Source organism: Bos indicus x Bos taurus, chromosome 2, assembly GCF_003369695.1.
Source record: "Bos indicus x Bos taurus breed Angus x Brahman F1 hybrid chromosome 2, Bos_hybrid_MaternalHap_v2.0, whole genome shotgun sequence".
NCBI classification, from domain to species: Eukaryota; Metazoa; Chordata; class Mammalia; order Artiodactyla; family Bovidae; genus Bos; species Bos indicus x Bos taurus.
Window position 1 is genome coordinate 96,614,861 of NC_040077.1, and position 24,932 is coordinate 96,639,792.

General features: G+C 39.4%; 1 protein-coding gene across 1 annotated transcript in view; it reads left to right on the forward strand.

Moving 5' to 3' along the window:
* The window catches only part of PTH2R (parathyroid hormone 2 receptor), an 85,568-nt gene that overhangs the window by 41,696 nt on the left and 18,940 nt on the right, over positions 1-24,932 (forward strand). The window contains exon 9 of the mRNA XM_027565941.1: positions 2,230-2,296. Within this exon, the coding sequence (XP_027421742.1) occupies positions 2,230-2,296 (67 nt within the window). The remainder of the gene's footprint in view (positions 1-2,229; positions 2,297-24,932) is intronic.

Sequence of the window (24,932 nt, forward strand, 5' to 3'; positions counted from 1 at the left end):
ATAAAGTGTACATTGCATTTTTGTAAGATGGGGAAAATAAGATTATAGTATCTGTATGTGTTTGTTTATGTACAACAAAATACTGAAAGCATGCACAATAAAGTAATAAAAGATATTAACCTGTAAGCAGAAGGGCAAGGTCGGATATAGACAGGAAGATGGGGAGGGCTGAAATGTCTCAATGTCTGTCTTTTTATATAGGTTGATTTTTGAAATGAGAATATATTCAGTTCAGTTCAGTTTAGTCGCTCAGTCATGTCCGAGTCTTTGTGACCCCATGAATCGCAGCACGCCAGGCCTCCCTGTCCATCACCAACTCCCGGAGTTCCCTCAGACTCACGTCCATCGAGTCAGTGATGCCATCCAGCCATCTCATCCTCTGTCGTCCCCTTCTCCTCCTGCCCCCAATCCCTCCCAGCATCAGAGTCTTGTCCAATGAGTCAACTCTTCTCATGAGGTGGCCAAAGTACTGGAGTTTCAGCTTTAGCATCATTCCTTCCAAAGAAATCCCAGGGCTGATCTCCTTCAGAATGGACTGAGAATGTATTGCTTACATAAAAATTAAAATTTTTGTTATTATATGTGTGCTGAAAATGTTTTACTTTCAAGAAATAGTTGAAATAGCTTTTTATTATCCATAATTTGTTAATTAATTTATTATTTTTATTTTTATTTAATTTTTTAATATATTTTATTTTTTTTAACTTTACAATATTTTATTGGTTTTGCCATATATCAGAATGAATACAATTAATTTAAAAGTAACTTCTTAATATAAGTTTATCATCTAGAATAAAAAAATTATCATTATATCACCAAAATTTCTTCATAAGATTTTATTTACTAATGCTACAATCAATGTTAGGTCTAAGGAGAGAGAAACTGAAGGCTTTATGTATCTTTAATTTTAAAAAACTGTTTAAAATGTTATGTTAAAGTTTCAAGTGGAACTAGTTTTTCTTAACTCTGTTCCATTTATTCTAGTGTAAGACCTTTACCACAAACCAGATTGGGTGAAGTTCAACTTACTTTTAATTCAGTTAATTCAAAACATGTTTATTGGCTACCTAAATCCTGTGTATGTTCTAGGCACTTATAACAGAAAACAAAAACAACAGCAATCCCTGCCTATCTAAACTTAAATTCTAGTTGGAGCGAGCAGGAAGCAGAAAAAAAGTATAGGAAATAGGTAAATTATATACTGGTGGCTCGGACTGTAAAGAATTTGCTTGCAATGCAGGAGACCCAGGTTCAACTCCTGTGTCAGGAAGATCCAAGATCCTTGGAAAAGGGAACGCCAACCCACTCCAGTATTCTTGCATGGAGAATTCCATGGACAGAGGAACCTGGTGACCTACACAGTCCATAGGGTTGCAAAGAGTCAGATACGACTGAACAACTAATGCATTTTTATTAATACTATTAAAAAAACTCTTAAAAAAAGAAGATAAAAGTCATGATGTTATGCAAATATGAAATGACTACCTGTCAGAGATTTTTTGACTCACTGTTTAGTTAGCTAACCAATAAGCTTAGCTTAGTAACCAGTAAGCTAACTGGTTCAAAGGAGAAATAAAAGAATCGCATGTTTATATTTAGTACTGTGAACGCTGAAATGATTTTACAAATAAATGTAAAAACTGGTCAATATTCACAGATCACTAGTCACTTACATTTCACCAAACAGCTAATTTTCCTTTCTAGGGATAAAAATCATTTGTATTCAGTTTTCTTCTACATTCCTATTAACAGGGATCATTTGCATTATTGTTAGTTTTATGTTGCATGTCTATGGATAAGAATGTATTAATGTAAGTGTCTTATAGCCAATGGAGTAAATTCTGAAAATGGGAGGACTTTCTCTATCAACTGTTAAACTCTGTTTAACTGTTACGGCTCATTCCAGTGATAACAAAAGTAAAGAATCAGTGGTACCACATTTAGAAGACTAATTTTTTGTGGCTCTGGAAACATAGCCACTTGACTCTTATTATAAAAATAATACACCACTATTTATAATACTTATCCCCAAAGGGTAGCTAATAGTATAGAAAGCAGGACTCACTACATTTTTTTCCCCACCGGGAGTTTTAGGAGCTTTTTTTTTTTTTGGTCTACTTGTTTCTTAATCAAAATCCTGGGTATGGAGTTTTTGGTAAAACTTAAAATGCTACTTAATTCTTATTTGCTTTGCCAGTCTATTCATGGAAGTTCTTTTTAATGTCTCAGATGCTGGGAACTTAGTGCTGGAGACATCAAGTGGATTTACCAAGCCCCAATATTAGCTGCTATCGGGGTAAGTTTAAAAGCCTGTATAGTTTTAAAAAAAGAAAAACAAGATGATAATTAAACTGCTGCTAAAATCCAGAGAAAATCTGTTGGTCACTTTGTTTATAAAAGTTTAGGAAACCTCACATTATATAGTAGCTGTTGAGAAAGTCTGGGTTGGGAATCCTTATTCCTTATTCCTGGATCCTTATTCCTGGCTGACACTGAGATCCATGAAGAAAGCACACACCCTCCCTTTAATCTGCTAGCACATAGGAAAAATTCTGGGACTTCAAAATATCTATGAACTTTTGCAGGTTCAAGCAGTTGGGAGGTCCTTAAACTCTTTTTTTCAGCCATTATTTTACAATGTTCTGATCACCTGGTAATAGGTCAGGAGGAGAGGTCAAGATGGAATAGCAAGAGAACAGGAATTATCAAGAGGGAAATATGGGAGTATGATTTATTATAAAGCATTGCTTAAAGCTTTTATTTGACATACTTTCCAAAAGGAGTTAAGAGAATTCCACACTGATATGTAGCCTCTAATAGGTACTAAGAAAAAGACTAGAGTTGGCAATCATATTGCATGGGACCTTATCTGCCTGTAATATTTCAAGTGTATATTACAGTTGATTTTTATTTGAAGGTTTGTCGTTTGTTTACAGATTTTGTGTGTGTCAGTTGCTCAGTTGTGTCCGACTCTTCGTGACCCTATGAACTGTAGCCTGCCAGGTTCCTCTGTCCATGGGGATTCTCCAGGCAAGAATACTGGAGTGGGTTGCCATGCCCTCCTTCAGGGGATCTTCCCAACCCAGGGATTAAACGTGCATCTCTTACATCTCTTGCATTGACAGGCAGGTTCTTTACCCACTAAGCCACCTTACTCACATCACCAATGTGGATGAGAAGTTTATATGCTGAGTTTTCTAGATTGCAATGTGAAACAGTTAAATCAGGTGATTGTGACTGAGGAAGTTAAAAGTCGTTCAGTCGTATTCGACTCTGTGACCCCATGGACTGTAGCCCACCAGGCTCCTCTGTCCAAGGGATTTTACAAGTGAGAATGTTGCAGAAACCAATAATCAAGAAACCAAGCACTACACTAGGAGAGTTGGAGAACACATGTTTATTATGCCGGTGGGCCCAAAGGAGAGTTAACACTCTAAGCTCTGAGCCCAAACAAAGGGGTTACAGAGTTTTTATGGACACACTATAGTGGGCAACACTAGCTGTTAATAGGCTGATTCAAACTAAGGGGTTTTGAGCGTGGGAACAGCAGTCAAGATGGGGAGGGGAATGCCTGACCTTTACACGGACAGGCATGATTAAGTAGGTTTACAGGGGCTGGGCATTTGCAAACAGTAGGACAAGGGTGAGTGAGATAAGCTCCAGTTCCTAGTATTGTAAGTTCCCACTTTCTGAGACTATGTGACCTACGTGATCCAGACTTTGCAAGGAGCAAGCTGAGTTACAGAGGCAGAAGGAGCAGGAGGTTATGTAAAATGTTAACTTTTCCTCTTCAAGAATGCTGGAGTGGGTTGCTATTCCCTTCTCTAAGGGATCTTCCTGACCAGGGATGGAACCTGTGTCTCCTGCCACTGTCTCCTGCATTGGCAGGTGGATTCTTTACCACTAGCGCCACCTGGGAAGCCCCTAGGTGATCACAGAGATTCTAGAAGATTCATCATTGGTGAAAGGGAACCAGAAATGATGGTACAGTCAGTAAATTCTGAAGGAGCCTTGAGTGGGATGTCATTTTCATCTTCTAGAACTAAAATTATACAAATAAAAAATTCTTAAATCTTTTTCCCATATTAAAACATCCATTTAATTTCAAAAATCAGATTTTTTTTTTATTCACCTGAAGCTACCTTTTTGTTTCTTTATTACAATTCAGGGTTATCTCAATTCCTTTTAAGGTTTCCTCATTTTATGGTAGAAACAGCCTGTATGGGAAGAGATGCTCCTAGAGCCCAGGTCTCAGCTCCCGGAGTTCAGCGCTCCTTCCTCTGAGCTCTTCTGAAGCCTGAAAAATGATGCTAATAATAACAACATACATAGCCAAGAGCTTACCACCACTGGGCACTGTTTTATACACTTTATTTACATTGATCACATTGATTTACATTGATCTAATCCTACCAATAACTCTAAATGAGGAAACCCAAGGTCGCTCAGCTAGTAAGTGGTGGAGCTCGGATTTGAACATCAGGGCCAGCATCCCTACCTAGTGAGCTCCGTACACTTATGATAAAAGCCAGCATTCTTGATAGTTCAGAGGAGACCCTGTCATTGATGCCCACAATCCTTTATGTGCTCTGCCTTTGCCTCGTTTCCCTTTCAGTTCCTTGAACTTTTTCATGTCTGCCCTTCTCAGGACTGTTCTTCATTTTGCACTATACTCCCGGAAGGCTGGGAGGTGCTGCCTCCTACTCCTCACTTTAAATGTCACCTCTCCATTGTGGCCTCCCTGATGCTCTCCATCTAAATTAGTTCACCTGTTACAACCTGAGGGCTTACCTGGTGGCTCAGTGGTAAAGAATCTGCCTACAATGTAGGAGACCTGGGTTCAATCCCTGGGTTGGGAAGATCCTCTGGAGGAGGGCTTGGCAACCCACTCCAGTACTCTTGCCTGGAGAATCCCGTGGACAGAGGAGCCTGGCAGGCTGCAGTCTATAGGGTTGTACAGAGTTGGACGTGACTGAAGCGATTTAGCAGCAGCAGTATTATATCCCGCAGAGCCTGGTGAGGTTTTTCCTCTTCAAGATCATCATCTAGTATAATGCTTTGGATTATTTGTTGAATGCCTTTCTTGCCCACTAAACTGCAAGGTTTGTGTGAATAAGAACCATATTTTTCTCTATGTCTATATTCTAACGTCCAGCAATCTGCCTGAAATGGAGTGGCCACTCCATAAACACTTGCTGAAATAATAAAACTTGTGTACAAAGTAAATAATCTGCAGAAACAGTAAGAAGTAAGAAGTGAAATAAGAGCACAAAGCCAGTATAATTGCAGAACTTTTGAGTTCATTTCACACAATCTTTTTATTTTCTTAAAAAGGAAACTAAAGTCCGCACACATAAAGGTCACACAGCCCATGTGACAAAACCAAGACTATAACCTGCATTTTTGGACCATGTTTTTTTTCACTTACATTTCCAAAGCATGTGAAATTTTTTTTCTCAAAATTATTGGGAAACAGTCTTTTTGTTTTTATGGCTGCATTTATAGTTTTTCATATGTTAAATTCAGGATAAAATTTTGTTTTTTAGTCTTGCATTGCACATAGTATGAATGAGAATTTATAGTTTCTGACTTAAAGTTATATCAAGAGAATTGAATTTTAGAGATAATTACAGGCTTAAGTACAAGTTTGGAAGAAACCACTTGATTTTGGACTCATGAAATCTAAAACTGTTGTTATTCAGTTGCTCAGTTGTGTCCAACTCTTTGTGACCCCATGGACTGCAGCATGCCAGGCTTCCCTGTCCTTCACCATCTCCGAGTTTGCTCAAACTCTTGTCCATTGAGTCGGTGATGTAATCCAACCATCTCATCCTTTGTCATCCCCTTTTTCTCCTGCCTTCAATCTTTCCCAGAATCAGGGTCTTTTCTAATAAGTCAGCTCTTCACATCAGGTGGCTAAAGTGGAGCTTCAGCTTCAGCACCAGTTCTTCCAAAAAATATTCAGGACTGATTTCCTTTAGGATTGACTGGATTGATCTCCTTGCAGTCCAAGGGACACTCAAGAGTCTTCTCCAACACCGCAGTTCAAAAGCATCAGTTCTTTGATGCTCAGCCTTCTTTATGGTCCAACTTTCACATTTGTACATGCCTACTGGAAAAATGATAGTTTGACTAGATAGACCTTTGTTGGCAAAGTAATGTCTCTGATTTTTAATATGCTGTCTAGGTTTGTCATAGCTTTTCTTCCAAGGATGAAAGTTCTAAAACTGTAGCACTGTGGTTTTCTGTGTTTTGTTCATATGTGGTACAATTGTGTTTGAAAGTAGTAATTTTCGTTCTGAAATAAATGTCTCTAATAACTAATTATTCCTTGCAGCATCTTGATGTTGACTCAAAGACGATTTAAAAAATTTTCTACATAGCATTAAAATATGAGAGGAATATTTTCTAATCAACAGCAGGACTTGGAGCATTGTCTTGGCGCCTGGCCTCCCAGAGCAGTCTTAGAAGGAACAGGATGCTTGGCCTGCAGGGCAGGAGAAGCCACAGGTGGGGCAGCACCATCTAGAAGTGGTCAAGGTGAAGTTGGCAGATGTGATAAGTCCTGACCCAGCAGGGCACCTCCTCCCAAGACATGAGGACCTACATTGTCACTGGTGTCAACCAGGAAAGAATCTGTAATAGCTGAAAGGAAACAAAACCACAGACAAATACAGATTGCAAACTGAGCAGACTTGCTCTTGAGCATTTACAAGTTGTTGTTGAAGATGCCAGTAATATGGGGTGGAGAGAGGTTTGGTCCTCATCATATCTTGAATTTATAGGTTCAGTTCAGTTCAGTTCAGTTGCTCAGTCATGTCCAACTCTTTGCAACCCCATGAATCGCAGCACGCCAGGCCTCCCTGTCCATCACCAACTCCCGGAGTTCACCCAGACTCATGTCCATCGAGTCAGTGATGCCATCCAGCCATCTCATCCTCTGTCATCCCCTTCTCCTCCTGCCCCCAATCCCTCCCAGCATCAGAGTCTTTTCCAATGAGTCAACTCTTCACATGAGGTGGCCAAAGTACTGGAGTTTCAGTTTTAGCATCATTCCCTCCAAAGAAATCCCAGGGCCGATCTCCTTCAGAATGGACTGGTTGGATCTCCTTGCAGTCCAAGGGACTCTCAAGAGTCTTCTCCAACACCACAGTTCAAAAGCATCAATTCTCTGGCGCTCAGCCTTCTTCACAGTCCAACTCTCACATCCATACATGACAACAGGAAAAACCATAGCCTTGACTAGATGAACCTTTGTTGGCAAAGTAATGTCTCTGCTTTTGAATATGCTATCTAGGTTGGTCATAACTTTCTTTCCAAGGAGTAAGTGTCTTTTAATTTCATGGCTGCAGTCACCATCTGCAGTGATTTTGGAGCCGAAAAAAATGAAGTCTGACACTGTTTCCACTGTTTCCCCATCTATTTCCCATGAAGTGATGGGAAGGGAAAAGGAAAACAGAAACTCTTTGGTATTTGTTTTTACTTGTTTCCTTCAACCTGTGTTAGTTGACTTCATCCCTTCATCCTCATATTCATCATCCTCTAATATGTGATCAAAAGGTCTTTTGAGTCCTTGCTCAATTTCATTTTAACAAAAAGTCTTTTCTTTTGTCCCTTGACTGAGTTAAATGTCTTCAGTTCAGTTCAGTTCAGTCTCTCAGTCATGTCTGACTCTTTGCGACCCCATGAGTTGCAGCATGCCAGGCCTCCCTGTCCATCACCAACTCCCAGAGTTTACCCAAACTCATGTCCATCGAGTGCATGATGCCATCCAGACATCTCATCCTCTGTCGTCCCCTTCTCCTCCTGCCCCCAATCCCTCCCAGCATCAGAGTCTTTTCCAATGAGTCAACTCTTCGCATGAGGTGGCCAAAGTATTGGAGTTTCAGCTTCAGCATCAGTCCTTCTAATGAACACCCAGGACTGATCTCTGTTAAGATGGACTGGTTGGATCTACTTTCTATTTATTTGATGAATGAATATTTTAGGGTCTTTTTTGCTTCAGGTTTTATCGCAAAACCTTTTCTTCCTTAACCCTCAAACAGCTTTGAGACTGGGATTTTCATTATTCTTAGTTTGAGTCCAAGAGCAGTTATGTAACTATTAATAGCTTAGGTTTATACATTTACCAGTTCTAACTGTTGCTTAGAAACTGTTGTTACTTTGCCAACAAAGGTCCGTCTAGTCAAGGCTATGGTTTTTCCTGTTGTCATGTATGGATGTGAGAGTTGGACTGTGAAGAAGGCTGAGCGCCAGAGAATTGATGCTTTTGAACTGTGGTGTTGGAGAAGACTCTTGAGAGTCCCTTGGACTGCAAGGAGATCCAACCAGTCCATTCTGAAGGAGATCGGCCCTGGGATTTCTTTGGAGGGAATGATGCTAAAGCTGAAACTCCAGTACTTTGGCCACCTCATGTGAAGAGTTGACTCATTGGACAAGACTCTGATGCTGGGAAGGATTGGGGGCAGGAGGAAAAGGGGATGACAGAGGATGAGATGGTTGGATGGCATCACCGACTCAATGGACATGAGTTTGAGTGAACTCCAGGAGTTGCTGATGGACAGGGAGGCCTGGCGTGCTGTGATTCACGGGGGTCACAAAGAGTTGGACACGACTGAGCGACTGAACTGAACTGAACTGATACATTTATAAAGTGCTGACTGCTGCTCCTGCTGCTAAGTCGCTTCAGTTGTGTCTGACTCTGTGTGACGCCATAGACGGCAGCCCACCAGGCTCATCCGTCCCTGGGATTCTCCAGGCAAGAACACTGGAGTGGGTTGCCATTTCCTTCTCCAATGCATGAAAGTGAAAAGTGAAAGTGAAGCTGCTCAGTCGTGGCCGACTCTTAGCGACCCCATGGACTGCAGCCTACCAGGCTCCTCCGTCCATGGGATTTTCCAGGCAAGAGTACTCAAATTCAGGCAATACATTATAGTTACAGAGCCCACAGACTTCTGTTCGTGCTAATTGAATCTAAGCTCAGCCAGTGTTTACCAGATTGAGAGCACATACCCTGGTACATAGAGGACTGATTAAGTAGTACATGCAATATTATTAAGTAATGTTGGATCATGTATTAAGAATATTGGTCCTTCTCCAACTCTTCTGAACGTATCTCAGAGACAGTCTCATTTTGGTACTGGTCTTTAATACTCTTCTATTATGTGTGATATCTTCCTTTGGGGGATAGAGGTGGGGGACAGACAACCCAGTCTACATAAAATTTCACATGACTTGTTCCCATTGTATTTATTTTTACAGTTGCCACTTGCTTATAGCAGCTTCTACTGGATTTCCATTTATGGTAATGATATGAAATGTAAATGTTTAAACTTTAATAAAAGTAGATTGAAGAAGGGTATCAAGTAAATGATAGTGGATGAATAACACTGATATAGCAAAATCATGGTGGTGGCACTCTAAGCCACTTGGAAAATGCTGAACTAGACAAATTCCCTTGACAATTAAATTTGAAGTGGCTGCAAAAGACATGACAAGTGTAATCAGTAGTTGTGGAAGACTAGCTATGTTTCATGTGATCAGGAATTTTAAAAATATAAAAGGACAGGTCATGTTTTCTGTGGCTGGCTGGATGGGTCCATTTGTGGAAAATGCAGGAGAGTAGACTGAAAGTGGAGAGATGTTGATTCGTGATTGGCCTTGTATTCTGTGCTAAAAGGACACTGGAATTTTCCTTAAAATTGTGATGAGACTTTGGAAGATATTAAGCAGGTTAGTGATCAGATTAGATTTGGGCTTTGACCTAACTGGGATGGTGTCTAGGCACAGGATGCTCCTAACCCTGGAGATAACTGCAGAGGAAGTCTGCTCACTGCAGGCTCCCTCCATAAAGAAGGATGGGCTGAGTCAAGCAATCTCAGTATTCTTCCCACGTTCACTCATCATATGCTTTAGTCCATCACCTCCAGGGCTGGAGAGAGTAAAGGGGGTGGGGAGAGCAGAAGTGCACATCAGTTGAGCTGCCTCCTCTGGAAGGAAAGATCAAGAACAGGGGTTAAATGAACTAGTCTGGAGGCATGGACATCTGTTTAAGAGAACTATTAACTATTCACTTTTAAGTACATAATTCTATCTAATTAACTCTCACATCAATTACGATATTTTGAAGGTGTTCAGATTTCTCTGTGAGAGGTCATTTTCTTCATGTAGGTTTCCAAAGAAAGATACAAGCATTAAAGAATTATGTTAAAATTGGAACAACCGTAAACAGTGTTAAACTAGGGTGGGCAGCAAAGGGACATCAGTGCTTCAGTAGCTGGTGACCATGAGCAGGGTGACAGCAATCCAAGGCTTTTTCTTCTTCTGATAGGAGTCAGTCCCATCTCTTCCATGCACATAAATCCATTCCTTTGGAGGCATCACAAACTCTCAAAATATTTTTCTGTACAATGTTTTGCTTCATCTTAGCAGAACCAAAATGTAAATGCAATAAGAACTATTTATTTTTAAAGAACCAAGAAAAGGTTAGTGTCATTGATAAAAATTATTACTGATTTAGTTACTATTTAATAATACATCTTTTATACTTGGGAGCTTCCCCGGTGGCTCAGTGGTAAAGAATCTGCCTGCCAATACTGGAGACACAGGAAATGCAGGTTCAGTCTCTGGGTCTGAAAGATCTCCTCGAATAGGAAATGGCAAACTGCAGCAGTATTCTTGCCTGGAAAATCCCATGGACAGAAGAACCTGTGGACTATAGTCCATGGAATTGCAAAGAGTCAGATATGACTGAGCACACATGCAATACAGCTTTTATACTCATCGGGTATAAATTTCTTTGAGTTACTTTTCTTATGGTACGTACATCTAAGTAATGTGGGAAGGGTGAAATAGAAAATCCAAAATTCAGTCTGAAAGCAACCCAAAACTTTTATTAAAGAGACTGAAATGTGAAATCAGGGCTAGTCATTTGCTGAGATACTAGAATTTATGTACTTGTTTTTCTACAAGCAGTAGTTTATTTCCTGGTAACACCCCCAAAATAATCCATAAAATAAAAAAATGTACATGTTGGAAAGCATTTTGTGGATCTCTTGCCTGATAATAATCTGTCAACACTATTTCAGAGATTTTGATCTTTAAATAATCCTACAGAAAATTAATAACCGTGAGAGCGTATAGTTTGGTTTATACATGTTGATGGATTTTAGGAAATTACAGGGCAACAGTTCCTTCCTTCCTTCCTTCTGTCCCTCTCTCTCTCTCCCCTCCTCTCCCCCCTTTCTTTTTGTTATTGGTATATTTGCTTGTTTTTAGATGTCTGTCATGGATCACAGCACCATTGTGTACCCAAGCTAAGGACTAATCTCTGGTCAACAAGTAGTTTGTGATGTTTGTCATGGGCTTGCTCATCCTATGAGTAATGATCTAATTTGAATGACTAAGTAGTGGCTCTTGAAGAGACTGCATGCTATTTAGAGTGCATTAAATGGAGAGGCTCCAGACTTTCATTTTTTTCTTATACATGTTTTGTTCATGTACCCGTCAAAGGATATTTCAGGGAATGCCAGCAAATGGAATAAGATTGTCCTTTTACTAATTCCTTTAAGAAAAATTTTACAGTGATGAGTTAAAAAAAATAATACCCAGTGCACTTTATGAAATAGAAAAAGAAGGGGACAAGCAGAGTACAAGCACCTCAGCTGCTGTTGAGTCAGTGATTCATTTCCGCCCAGTGGTTATTAAAGAAAGCTCAGTGATGAAGAACAAGAGGGGAGGGTGAGAGGAATGACTGATAAGGAAGGAATTTAAAGTAAAGTGAATGAAATTTAATTTCTAATCTTTGATGGAGTTGCAAATACAAAATTGTTTTTTTTTTTCCCTAGAGGAAAATCTCTGCTCCATAATCCCTTTCCCCTTCTAAATAAGTCAAATATAGAACTTCAAGTGAAATTAAAGCTCAAGCATTTACCCATAAGTTACAAATTGAATTCCAACTGATAAGAATTGAGTTAAATACTTTATCATCATGCCTGTTATAAAGATAATCAAATGATAATAATTGATAAAAATTAAGGAGTTTATTATCTATCATTAAATGTTCAATATTTAGAATTGATGTACATATAAACAAAGCAGACACATTTCCTATGTTCATGATACTGAAAAAGAAACCAATATATGGGGTGAGATGTGATGTGTTCAGAGGATGTCTGAGGACAGCTAGTACATAGCATCCCTCTTTGCTGCTCAGATTCCAAACAAGTCGAGATATAAAACAAAGGAGGAGAGAGAGAACCAAAGCAAAATCCTTAGAGCTGCTGGAGTCTGGGGTGATCTTCCATCTCTCCTTGCAGTGGGCCTGTTGAAGAAGCCCGTAATTAGGCAGCATCTGCCCACTCAGGCACAGGATGTTGAGATGCTGAGATGCTGCAGAGCAAGTCTGCTCACTGCAAGCTGCCAAAGTAAAGAAGGATGAGTTGAATTAAACAGATTTAGTATTCTTCCTGCATTCACTCATCAAATACTTTAGTCCATCTTCTCCAGGGATGGAGACAGTAAGGTGGAGTGGGGAGAACAGAAGTGCACATCATTTGAGCTATCTTCCCTGGAAGGAAAGATCAGGAATGGGGAGAAAGAGAACCCTTCCCATTACATATCCAAAGGCACTGATGAAAATTTTAAGTGTAAATAGATAGCTTTACAGATTCTGTAGCTCAGACAGTGAAGAATCTGCCTGCAATGCAGGAGACCCGGGTTTGATCCCTGGGTCGGGATCCCCTGGAGAAGGAAATGACAGCCAACTCCAGTAATCTTGCCCGGAGAACCCCATGGACAAAAGAGTCTGGTGGGCTACAGTCCATGGGGTTACAAAGAGCTGGACAGGATTGAGTGACTAACAGTTTCAGTTTCAGATATCTTTAGAGATATTTTAAAACAGTGGACTTTCTTGTACATAAATTTGACTTCTTTCTCTACTAAAATCTTTTGTGATAGACATTTAGAGGTGAAAATTCTACACTGAAGTGGAGTGCTAATTTACCTCAATATAAGTAGGGTTTAGAGAATGCGCATTTCATTCAGTCATTTAACAAATCTTGGTTAAGACCAAGAACACTCCAGATGCTGTGTTAGCAATGGGGATGAGATGGTGGGAAAACAGACACCAGTTTCTCCTTAAACTTAACCATAGTGGGTTAGTGCATGCAAGTGAGTCATGTTTGACTCTTTGTGACTCCATGGACTGTAGCCCACCAGACTCCTCTGTCCATGGGATTTTCTAGGCAAGAATACTGGAGTGGGTTGCTGTTTCCTTCTTCAGGGGATCTTCCTGAGCCAGAGACTAAACCTGCCTCGCCTGTGTCTCCTGCACTGGGAGGCAGATTCTTTACCACTGCACTACCTGAGAAGCCCATGGGGTGAGATAAGATTTAAATGTGACAAGTGCTAGGGTGGGACTGGGGTGTCAGGAATAGCTTTTGAGAAAAAGTGACATTCAGGCTGAAGCCTGAGAATGAGCTGTCCTAGTAAGGATGGGAGAGCAGAGGGAGTGGGGAGAATGATTCTGGCAAAGGTGATTCAAGGAGCAGTCTTTGAGATGGCCTACGGAACCACAGGTTTCATGGCTGAAATTTTGAATTTGAAATTCATCTGTGGTTCACTTTGAATAAATCTTTAAAACCGTAATTGAGAGAGAATCTAATGTTTATATTTGCATTATTTTAAAGCCACATTTCCATAAAATGTATTCTGTGTGCTACTGGCTTATTCTGTGTGCTACAGGACTTCTGTGGTGGCTCAGTCAATGAAGAGTCTGTCTGCAATGCAGGAGACCCAGGTTCAATCCCAGGGTCGGGAAGATCCCGTGGAGAAGGACATAGAAACCCACTTCAGTATTCTTGCCTGGGAAATCCCTCCAAGGAATGCTCTTGTTGAATTCCTTGGAGTTCTCTTTTGGGCTTCCCTGAGAGCTCAGTTGCTTTTGAACTGTGGTGTCGGAGAAGATTCTTGAGAGTCCCTTGGACTGCAAGGAGATCCAACCAGTCCATCCTAAAGGAGATTAGTCCTGGGTGTTCATTGGAAGGACTGATGCTGAAGTTGAAACTCCGATACTTTGGCCACCTCATGTGAAGAGTTGACTCATTGGAAAAGACCCTGATGCTGGGAGGGATTGGGAGCAGGAGGAGAAGGGGACGACAGAGGATGAGATGGCTGGATGGCATCACCAACTCGATGGACATGAGTTTGGGTAAACTCTGTGAGTTGGTGATGGACAGGGAGGCCTGGCGTGCTGCAATTTTTGGGGTCGAAAAGAGTGGGACATGACTGAGAGACTGAACTGAACTGAGAGCTCAGTTGGTAAAGGATCCACCTGCAGTGCAGAAGACCCCCATTCGATTCCTGGGTGGGGAAGATCCGATAGGTTACCCACTCCAGTATTCTGGCCTGGAGAATTCCATGGACTGTAGTCCACTGGTGGCAGAGTCAGACACAACTGAGCCACTTTCACTTTCTTTCACTGGCTTATTAATGACATTAAGCAAAATTTTCCCTTCAAGAAGGTTATCTGAGATATGCAAGGATCCTCTAAGTGATTTTTCTGTCTCTAAATGATATTTCTTTCTTTTTTTAAATTTTTTTAACTTTACAATATTGTATTGGTTTTGCCATATATCAAAATGAATCCGCCACAGGTATACATGTGTTCCCCAACCTGAACCCTCCACCCTCCTCCCTCCCCATACCATCCCTCTGGGTCGTCCCAGTGCACAAGCCCCAAGCATATATTTCTTTATTTAAAAGAAATTTTAAAATCTCCCCAGAATGTGAGTTGTTATTTTTCATTCCATTTCCCAATATATAGTGTCATTTTTCCTTCTGTAGGCTCAAATCTTTCTCTAGAGCAGGATTTTTTCCTTTTATGTCTTTATTGATTTGTTCTATTTATCATTTTCTTCAGAAAGAGAAATAATCTTCATAATGACTTTCAATTCTGTGCCCTCCATGTAGACATCTATCCCTCATCACAGAAGTCTTTGTTCTTCATTCCTCCATTTGGGAAGATTCTTCAAGTGTCTTCTAAATTGCTAAATCCATTTTCCTTCTCTCTTAGACCTAATGTTTGTGTTTCTAATATTGATTTTAAAACCTGGTTATAGCAAAGGAGAAAAGTAAAGATATACCCATTTGAATGCAGAGTTCCAAAGAATAGCAAGGAGAGCTAAGAAAGCCTTCCTCAGCGATCAATGCAAAGAAATAGAGGAAAACAATAGAATGGGAAAGATTAGAGATCTCTTTAAGAAACTTAGAGATACCAAGGGAATATTTCATGCAAACATGGGCTCAATAAAGGACAGAAATGGTATGGACCTAACAGAAGCAGAAGATGTTAAGAAGAGGTGGCAAGAATACATGGAAGAACTCTACAAAAAAGATCTTCATGAACCAGATAATCACGATGGTGTGATCACTCACATAGAGCCAGACATCCTGGAATGTGAAGTCAAGTGGGCCTTAGGAAGCATCACTATGAACAAAGCTAGTGGAGGTGATGGAATTCCAGTTGAGCTATTTCAAATCCTAAAAGATGATGCTGTGAAAGTGCTGCACTCAATATGCCAACAAATTTGGAAAACTCAGCAGTGGCCGCACGACTGGAAAAGGTCAATTTTCATTCCAATCCCAAAGAAAGGAAATGCCAAAGAATGCTCAAACTACTGCACAATTGCACTCATCTCACATGTTAGTAAAATAATGCTCAAAATTCTCCAAGCCAGGCTTCAGCAATATATGAACCTTGAACAGATGTTCAAGCTGGTTTTAGAAAAGGGAGAGAAACCAGAGATCAAATTGCCAACATCCACTAGATCATCGAAAAAGGAAAAGATTTCCAGAAAAACATCTATTTCTGCTTTATTGACTATGCCAAAGCCTTTGACTGTGTGGATCACAATAAACTGTGGAAAATTCTAAAAGAGATAGGAATACCAGACCACCTGACCTGCCTCTTGAGAAACGTATATGCAGGTCAGGCAGCAACAGTTAAAACTGGACATGGAACAATGGTCTGGTTCCAAATAGGAAAAGGAGTACGTCAAGGCTGTATATTGTCACCCTGCTTATTTATTTAGGGGATACACCAGGCTCTTTATCCACAAACATTATTCATTAAACCTTGTAACAGTGTAAAAAAAATGCAGCAAACTCCCAAAAACTTGATTAAAGAAGACACCCACCAATCAGTCCATCAATTTGATAGCAAAAATGACAATCAAGTGCATTATGGAAAGAATTAAGAAAAACTAAGATTAATAGAACTTGCTGCCTTAAAAGGTAAACAAAAAACGCATGCACGCACACATGCACACACACTCATTTAACAGTTGAATGAAATTTTTAAAATTATTATAAATAATTTAGGAAAGTATAGTATATAAGTAATATATGCAGAATACATCATGAGAAATGCTGGGCTGGATGAAGCACAAGCTGGAATCAAGATTGCTGGGAGAAATATCAATAACTTCACATATGCAGATGACACCACCTTTATGGCAGAAAGTGAAGAAGAGCTAAAGAGCCTCTTGATGAAAGTGAAAGAGGAGAGTGAAAAAATTGGCTTAAAGCTCAACATTCAGAAAACTAAGATCACGCCGTAACTTCATGGGAAATAGATGGGGAAACAGTGGAAACAGTGGCTGACTTTATTTTTGGGGGGCTCCAAAATCACTGCAGATGGTGATTGCAGCCATGAAATTAAAAGACGCTTACTCCTTGGAAGGAAAGTTATGACCAACCTAGACAGCATATTAAAAAAACAGAGACATTACTTTGCCAACAAAGTTCCATCTAGTCAAGGCTATGGTTTTTCCTGTGATCATGTATGGATGTGAGAGTTGGACTATAAAGAAAGCTGAGCGCAGAAGAATTGATGCTTTTGAACTGTGGTGTTGGAGAAGACTCTTGAGAGTCCCTTGGACTGTAAGGAGATCCAATCAGTCCATCCTAAAGCAGATCAGTCCTGGGTGTTCATTGAAAGGACTAATGTTGAAGCTGAAACTCCAGTACTTTGGCCACTTGATGGGAAGAGCTGACTCATCTGAAAAGACCCTGATGCCGGGAAAGATTGAAGGCAGGAGGAAAAGGGGATGACAGAGGATGAGATGGTTGGATGGCATCACCAACTCAGTGGACATGAGTTTGGGTATGCTCCAGGAGTTGGTGATGGACAGGGAGGCCTGGCCTGTTTCATTCCATGAGGTCGCAAAGAGTTGGACACAACTGAGCGACTGAACTGAATTGGTAAGTTAGATTCTTTCCAATCTTTTCTTAATTGATTCTGCTCTTTAAAAAATTTCTGTATTTCAGTTCACTATTAACTATTTTATGGGCATTTTGTGCAGTGGTTAAGAGTCCATTCTATACATCTGGGCTGCATGGGTTTCATTCAGTTCAGTTCAGTTCAGTCACTCAGTCGTGTCTGACTCTTTGCAACCGCATGAATTGCAGCATACCAGGCCTCCCTGTCCATCACCAACTCCCGGAGTTCACTCAGACTCATGTCCATCGAGTCAGTGATGCCATCCAGCCATCTCATCCTCTGTCGTCCCCTTCTCCTCCTGCCCCCAATCCTTCCCAGCATCAGAGTCTTTTCCAATGAGTCAACTCTTCACATGAGGTGGCCAAAGTACTGGAGTTTCAGCTTTAGCATCATTCCTTCCAAAGAACACTCAGGACTGATCTCCTTTAGAATGGACTGGTTGGATTTCTTTGCAGTCCAAGGGACTCTCAAGAGTCTTCTCCAACACCACAGTTCAAAAGCATCAGTTCCTCGGCGCTCAGCTTTCTTCTCAGTCCAACTCTCACATCCATACATGACTACTGGGAAAACCATAGCCTTGACTAGATGGACCTTTGTTGGCAAAGTAATGTCTCTGCTTTTGAATATGCTATCTAGGTGGGTCATAACTTTCCCTCCAAGGAGTAAGCATCTTTTAATTTCATGGCTGCAGTCACCATCTGCAGTGATTTTGGAGTCCAAAAAATAAAGTCTGACACTGTTTCCACTGTTTCCCCATCTATTTCCCATGAAGTGATGGGACCAGATGCCATGATCTTAGTTTTCTGAATGTTGAGCTTTAAGCCAACTTTTGCATTAGGGATCTGCAACTTGCCGGCTGTGTGACCATACCTAATTTGTGTAAGCTGTGACTCAGATTCCTCACCTGCAAAATGGGGAGAATAATGTGCCTGTTTCATAGAGCTGTTGTGAAGACTGTTAATTCACCTGAAATACTTAGAATCGTAAGTAGTTAATAACTCAGTTTCTGATTAACCTATAGTCTATACGTTCCTAAATTATTTATAATAATTTATTAAATTTCATTCAACTGTTATGTGAATGTATGTGCATGTGTGCATGCATCTGTGTATTTTGTTTACCTGTTTTTTAAAGCAGCAAGTTCTCTTAATCTTAGTTTTTCTTAATTCTTTCCATAATCTACTTGACTGTCATTTTAGCTATCAAATTGATGGACTGATTGGTGGGTGTCTTCTTTAATCAAGTTTTTGGGAATTTGCTGCATTTTTTTTTACACTGTCACAAGGTTTAATGAATAATGTTTGTGGATAAAGAGCCTGGTGTATCTACTAAATAGATATCAGTTTCCTTTCAGTTCAGTTCTGTTCAGTTCAGTCACTCAGTCATGTCCAAGTCTTTGCAACCTCATGTACTTCAGCATGCCAGGCTTCCCTGTCCATCACCAACTCCTGGAGTTTACCCAAACTAATGTCCACTGAGTCAGTGATGCCATCCAACCATCCTCATCCTCTGTCATCCCCTTTTCCTTCTGCCCTCAATCTTTCCCAGCATCAGGGTCTTTTCAAATGAGTCAGCTCTTCACATCAGGTGGCCAAAGTTCCGTTTCACTGTCAATGAATACAAGATCACCTACAGTTTAAATCAGTTTTGTCCAGATTATTGTTTTATCAGAGTGAAAGACAGACAAAGACTGAGTTTTTGAGCATATTACTTCATCTATCTTTAGGTCTATCACAGTGCCAGCCACTCAGAAGAGACGTAAAATTGTGCATTGCACTGTGCTTAAGTACATCATATGCTTTATTTATGGAATGTTGCTCTAACATTTATTTTCTTATTTTTTTAAATTAATTTTAAAATTTTAATTGGAGGCTAATTAATTACTTTACTATATTGCAATGGTTTTTGCAATACTTTGACATGAATCAGCCATGGGTATACACATGTCTCCTATCCTGCACCCCCCTCCCACCTTCCTCCCCACCCCATCCCTCTGGGTTGTCCCAGTGCACCAGCTTTGAGTGCCCTGTTTCATGCATCAAACTTGGACTGGTCATCTATTTCACATATGGTAATGTACATGTTTCAGTGCTATTCTCTCATATATCCCACCCTCGCCTTCTCCCTCAGAGTCCAAAAGTCTTTTCTTTATATCTGTGTCTGTTTTGCTGTCTTGAATATAGGGTTGTTGTTACCATCTTTCTAAATTCCATATATACGTGATAATATACTATATTGGTGTTTTTCTTTCTGGCTTACTTCACTTTGTATAATAAGCTCCACTTTCATCCACCTCATTAGAACTGATTCAAATATATTCTTTTTAATAGCTGAGTAATATTCCATTGTGTATATGTACCACAACTTTCTTATCCATTCATCTACTGATGGACATCTAGGTTGCTTCTATGTCCTAGCTATTGTGAACAGTGCTGCAATGAACACTGGGGTACACATGTCTCTTGCAATTCTGGTTTCCTCAGTATATATGCCCAGCAGGGAGGTTGCTGGGTCATATGGCAGTTCTATTTTCAGTTTTTTAAGGAATCTCCACAGTGTTCTCTATAGTGTCTGTACTAGTTTCCATTCCCACCAACAGTGTAAGAGGGTTCCCTATTCTCCACATCCTCTCCAGCATTTAATGTTTGTAGATATCAGCCATTTTTGATAGCAGCCATTCTGACTGGTGTAAGATGGTACATCATTGTGGTTTTGATATGCATTTCTGTGATAGTGAGTGACGCTGAACATTTTTTCATGTGTTTGTTAGCCATTTGTATGTCTTCTTTGAAGAAATGTCTGTTTAGTTCTTTGGTCTATTTTTTTGATTGGGTTATTTTTCTGGTATTGAGCTGCATGAGCTGTTTGTATATTTTTCAGATTAATTCTTCATTAGTTGCTTCATTTGCTATTATTTTCTCCCACTCTGAGGGCTGTCTTTTCACCTTGCTTATAGTTTCCTTCGTTGTACAAAAGCTTTTAAGTTTAATTAGGTCCCATTTGTTTATTTTTGCTTTCATTTCATTACTCTGGGAGGTGGGTCATAGAGGATCTTGCGGTGATTTATGTCAGAGTGTTTTGCCTATGTTTTTCTCTAGGAGTTTTATAGTTTCTGGTCTTACATTTAGATCTTTAATCCATTTTGAGTTTATTTTTGTGTACCGTGTTAGAAAGTGTTCTAGTTTCATTCTTTTACAGGTGGTTGACCAGTTTTCCCTAAAGAGATTATCTTTTCTCCACTGTATATTTTTGCCTCCTTTATCAAAGATAAGGTGTCCATAGGTACATGGATTTATCTCTGGGCTTTCTATTTTGTTCCATTGATCTATATTTCTGTCTTTGAGCCAGTACCATACTGTCTTGGTGACTGTAGCTTTGTAGTATAGTCTGAAGTCAGGCAGGTTGATTCCTCCAGTTCCATTCTTCTTTCTCAAGATTGTTTTGGCTATTCGAGGTTTTTTTGTATTTCCATACAAATTGTGAAATTATTTGTTCTAGTTCTGTGAAAAAAACCATTGATAGCTTGATAGGGATTGCATAGAATCTATAGATTGCTTTGGGTAGTATACTCATTTTCACTATATTGGTTCTTCCAATCCATGAACATGGTATATTTCTCCATCTGTTTGTGTCGTCTTTGAATTCTTTCATCAGTGTTTTATAGTTTTCTATATATTGGTCTTTTGTTTCTTTTGGTAGATTTATTCCTAATTATTTTATTCTTTTTGTCGCAATGGTGAATGGGATTGTTTCCTTAATTTCTCTGTCTTCTCATTGTTAGTGTATAGGAATGCAAGGGATTTCTCTGTGTTAATTTTATATCCTGCAACTTTACTATATTCATTGATTAGCTCTATTAGTTTTCTGGTGGTGTCTTTAGGGTTTTCTGTGTAGAGGATAATGTCATCTGCAAACAGTGAGAGTTTTACATCTTCTTTTCCAATCTGGATTCTTTTTATGTCTTTTTCTTCTCTGATTGCTGTGGCTAAACCTTCCAAAACTATGTTGAATAGTTGTGGTGAGAGTGGGCACCCTTGTCTTGTTCCTGACTTTAGGGGAAATGCTTTCAGTTTTTTACCATTGAGAATAATGTTTGCTGTGGGTTTATCATATATGGCTTTTATTATGTTGAGGTATGTTCCTTCTATGCCTGCTCTCTGGAGAGTTTTTATCATAAATGGAAGTTGAATTTTGTCAAAGGCTTTCTCTGCGTATAGTGAGATAATCATATGGTTATTATCTTTCAATTTGTTAATGTGGTGTATCACGTTGATTGATTTGTGAATATTGGAGAATCCTTGCATCCCTGGGATAAAGCCCACTTGGTCATGATATATGATCTTTTGGCTATGTTGTTGGATTCTGTTTGCTAGAATTTTGTTGAGGATTTTTGCATCTATGTTCATCAGTGATATTGACCTGTAGTTTTCTGTTTTTGTGGCATCTTTGGTTTTGGTATTAGGGTGATGGTCGCCTCAGAGAATGAGTTTGGAGGTTTACCTTCCTCTGCAATTTTCTGGAAGAGTTTGAGTATGATAGGTGTTAGCACTTCTTTAAATTTTTGGTAGAATTCAGCTGTGAAGCCATCTGGTTCTGGGCTTTTATTTGTTGGAAGATTTTGATTGCAGTTTCTATTCCATGCTTGTAATGGATCTGTTAAGATTTTCTATTTCTTCCTGGTTCAGTTTTGGAAGGTTATACTTTTCTAAGAATTCGTCCATTTCTTCCAAGTTGTCCATTTTATTGGCATATAGTTGCTGATAGTAGTCTTTTATGATCCTTTGCATTTCTGTGTTGTCTGTTGTGATTTCTCCATTTTAATTTCTGATTTCGTTGATTTAACCCCCCCCCCCCCTTTTTTTGATGAGTCTGGCTAATGGTTTGTATATTTTATTTATCTTCTCAAAGAAACAGCTTTTAGTTTTGTTGATTTTGCTATAGTCTCCTTTGTTTCTTTTTAATTTATTTCTGCCCTAATTTTTATGCTTTCTTTCCTTCTGCTAACCCTGGGGTTCTTCATTTATTCTTTTTCTAGTTTCTTTAGGTGTAAAGTTATGTTATTTATTTGATTTTTCTCTTGTTTCTTGAAGTAAGCTTGTATTGCTATGAACCTTCCTCTTAGCACTTTTACTGAATCCCATAGATTTTGGGTTGTCGTGTTTTCATTTTCATTACTTTCTATGCATATTTTGATTTTCTTTTTGATTTCTTCCATGATTTGTTTGTTATTCAGAAGTGTGTTGTTTAGCCTCCATATGTTTGTATTTTTAATAGTTTTTTTTTTTTTTTCCTGTAGTTGACATCTAATTTTACTGCTTTTTGATCAGAAAAGATGCTTGGAATGATTTCCATTTTTTTTAATTTACCAAGGCTAGATAAATGGCCCAGGATGTGATCTATCTTGGAGAATGTTCTGTGTGCACTTGAGAAAAAGGTGAAATTCATTGTTTTGGGGTGAAATGTCCTATAGATATCAATTAGGTCTAACTGGTCCATTGTATTATTTAAAGTTTGTGTTTCCTTTCTAATTTCCTGTTTGGTTGATCTATCCATTGGTGTGAGTGGGGTATTAAAGTCTCCCACTATTATTGTGTTATTGTTAATTTCCCCTTTCATACTTGTTACCATTTGCTTTACATATTGTGGTGCTCCTGTGTTGGGTACATATATATTTATAATCCTTTGACCATTATGTAGTGTCCTTCTTTGTCTCTTTTCACGGCCTTTATTTCAAAGTCTATTTTATCTGATATGAGTATTGCTACTCCTGCTTTCTTTTGGTCTCCATTTGCATGAAATATCTTTTTCCAGCCCTTCACTTTCAGTCTGTTTGTGTTCCTTGGTTTGAGGTGGGTCTCTTATGGATAGCATATATAGGGGTCTTATTTTTTAATCCATTCATCCAGTCTTTGTCTTTTGGTTGGGGCATTCAACCCATTTACAGTTAATGTAATTATTGATAAGTATGATCCCATTGCCATTTACTTTGTTGTTTTGGGTTCGATTTTATAAACCTTTTATGTCTCCTGTCTAGAGAAGATCCTTTAGTATTTGCTGAAGAGCTGGTTTGGTGGTGCTGAATTCTCTCAGCTTTTGCTTGTCTGTAAAGCTTTTGATTTCTCCTTCATATTTGAATGAGATTCTTGCTGGGTATAGTAATCTGGGCTGTAGGTTTTTCTCCTTCATCACTAAGTATGTCCTGCTGTTCCCTCTGGCCTGAAGAGTTTCTATTGAAAGATCAGCTGTTATCCTTATGGGGATCCCTTTGTGTGTTATTTGTTGCTTTTCCCTTACTGCTTTTAATATTTGTTCTTTGTGTTTGATCTTCATTAGTTTGATTAATATATGTCTTGGGGTGTTTCACCTTGGGTTTATTCTGTTTGGGACCCTCTGGGTTTCTTGGACTTGGTTGGCTATTTTCTTTCCCATTTTAGGGAAGTTTCCAACTATTATCTCCTCAAGTATTTTCTCATGCCCTTTCTTTTTGTATTCTTCTTCTGAGACTCCTATGATTTGAATGTTGGAGTGTTTAACATTGTCCCAGAGGTCTCTGAGGTTGTCCTCATTTCTTTTCATTCTTTTTTCTTCTCTGCTTCATTTATTTCCACCATTCTATCTTCCACCTCACTTATCCTATCTTCTGCTTCAGTTATTCTACTGTTGGTTCCCTCCAGAGTGCTTTTGATCTCAGTTATTGCATTATTCACTATTGATTGCCTCATCTTTACTTCTTTCCTTGTTAAACATTTCTTGCATCTTCTCAATCCTCAATAGTCTCTGGACTATTTATCTGTCACTCTATTTAGTTTTCAAGATTTTGGATCATCTTTACTGTCATTATTTGGAATTCTTTTCCAGATAGACTTCCTATCTCCTCCTCTTTTGTTTGGTTTGGTGGGCATTTATCATGTTCCTTTACCTGCTGAATATTTCCCTGCCTTTTCATTTTGTTTAAATTGCTGTGTTTGGGGTGTCCTTTCTGTAAGCTGAAAGTTTGTGGTTCTTCTTTATTGTGGAGCATGCTCCTTGTAGGTGTGGTTGGACTAGTGGCTTGTCAAGGTTTCCTGGTTAGGGGAGCTTGTGTCTGTGTTCTGCTGGGTGGAGCTGGATCTCTTCTCTCTGAAGTGCAATGAATTGTCCAGTAGTGAGTTTTAGGGTGTCTATGGGTTTGACATGGCTTTGGGCAGCCTGTCTTTTAATGCTCAGGGTTGTGTTCCTCCTTTGCTGGAGAATTAGCATGGTATGTCTTGCTCTGGAACTTGTTGGCTCTTGGGTACAGCTTGGTTTCAGTGTAGGTATGGAGGCTTTTGGATAAGCTCTTATCTATTAATGTTACCTGGAATCAGGAGTTCTCTGATGTTCTCAAGTTTTGGAGTTAAGCCTCCTGCCTCTGGCTTTCAGTCTTATTCTTACAGTAGCCTTAAGACTTCTCCATGCATACAGCACAGATGATAAAACATCTAGGTAAATGGTGAAATAATTCTCCACAGTGAGGGACACACAGAGAGGTTCACAGAGTTACATGGAGAAGAAAAGAGGGAGGAGAGAGATAGAGGTGACCAGGAGGAGAAGAGGGGGAGTCAAAAAGGGAGAAAGCAATCTAGCCAGTAATCAATTCACTGTGTGTGGTGGTTCCGAGATGGTGGAAGAA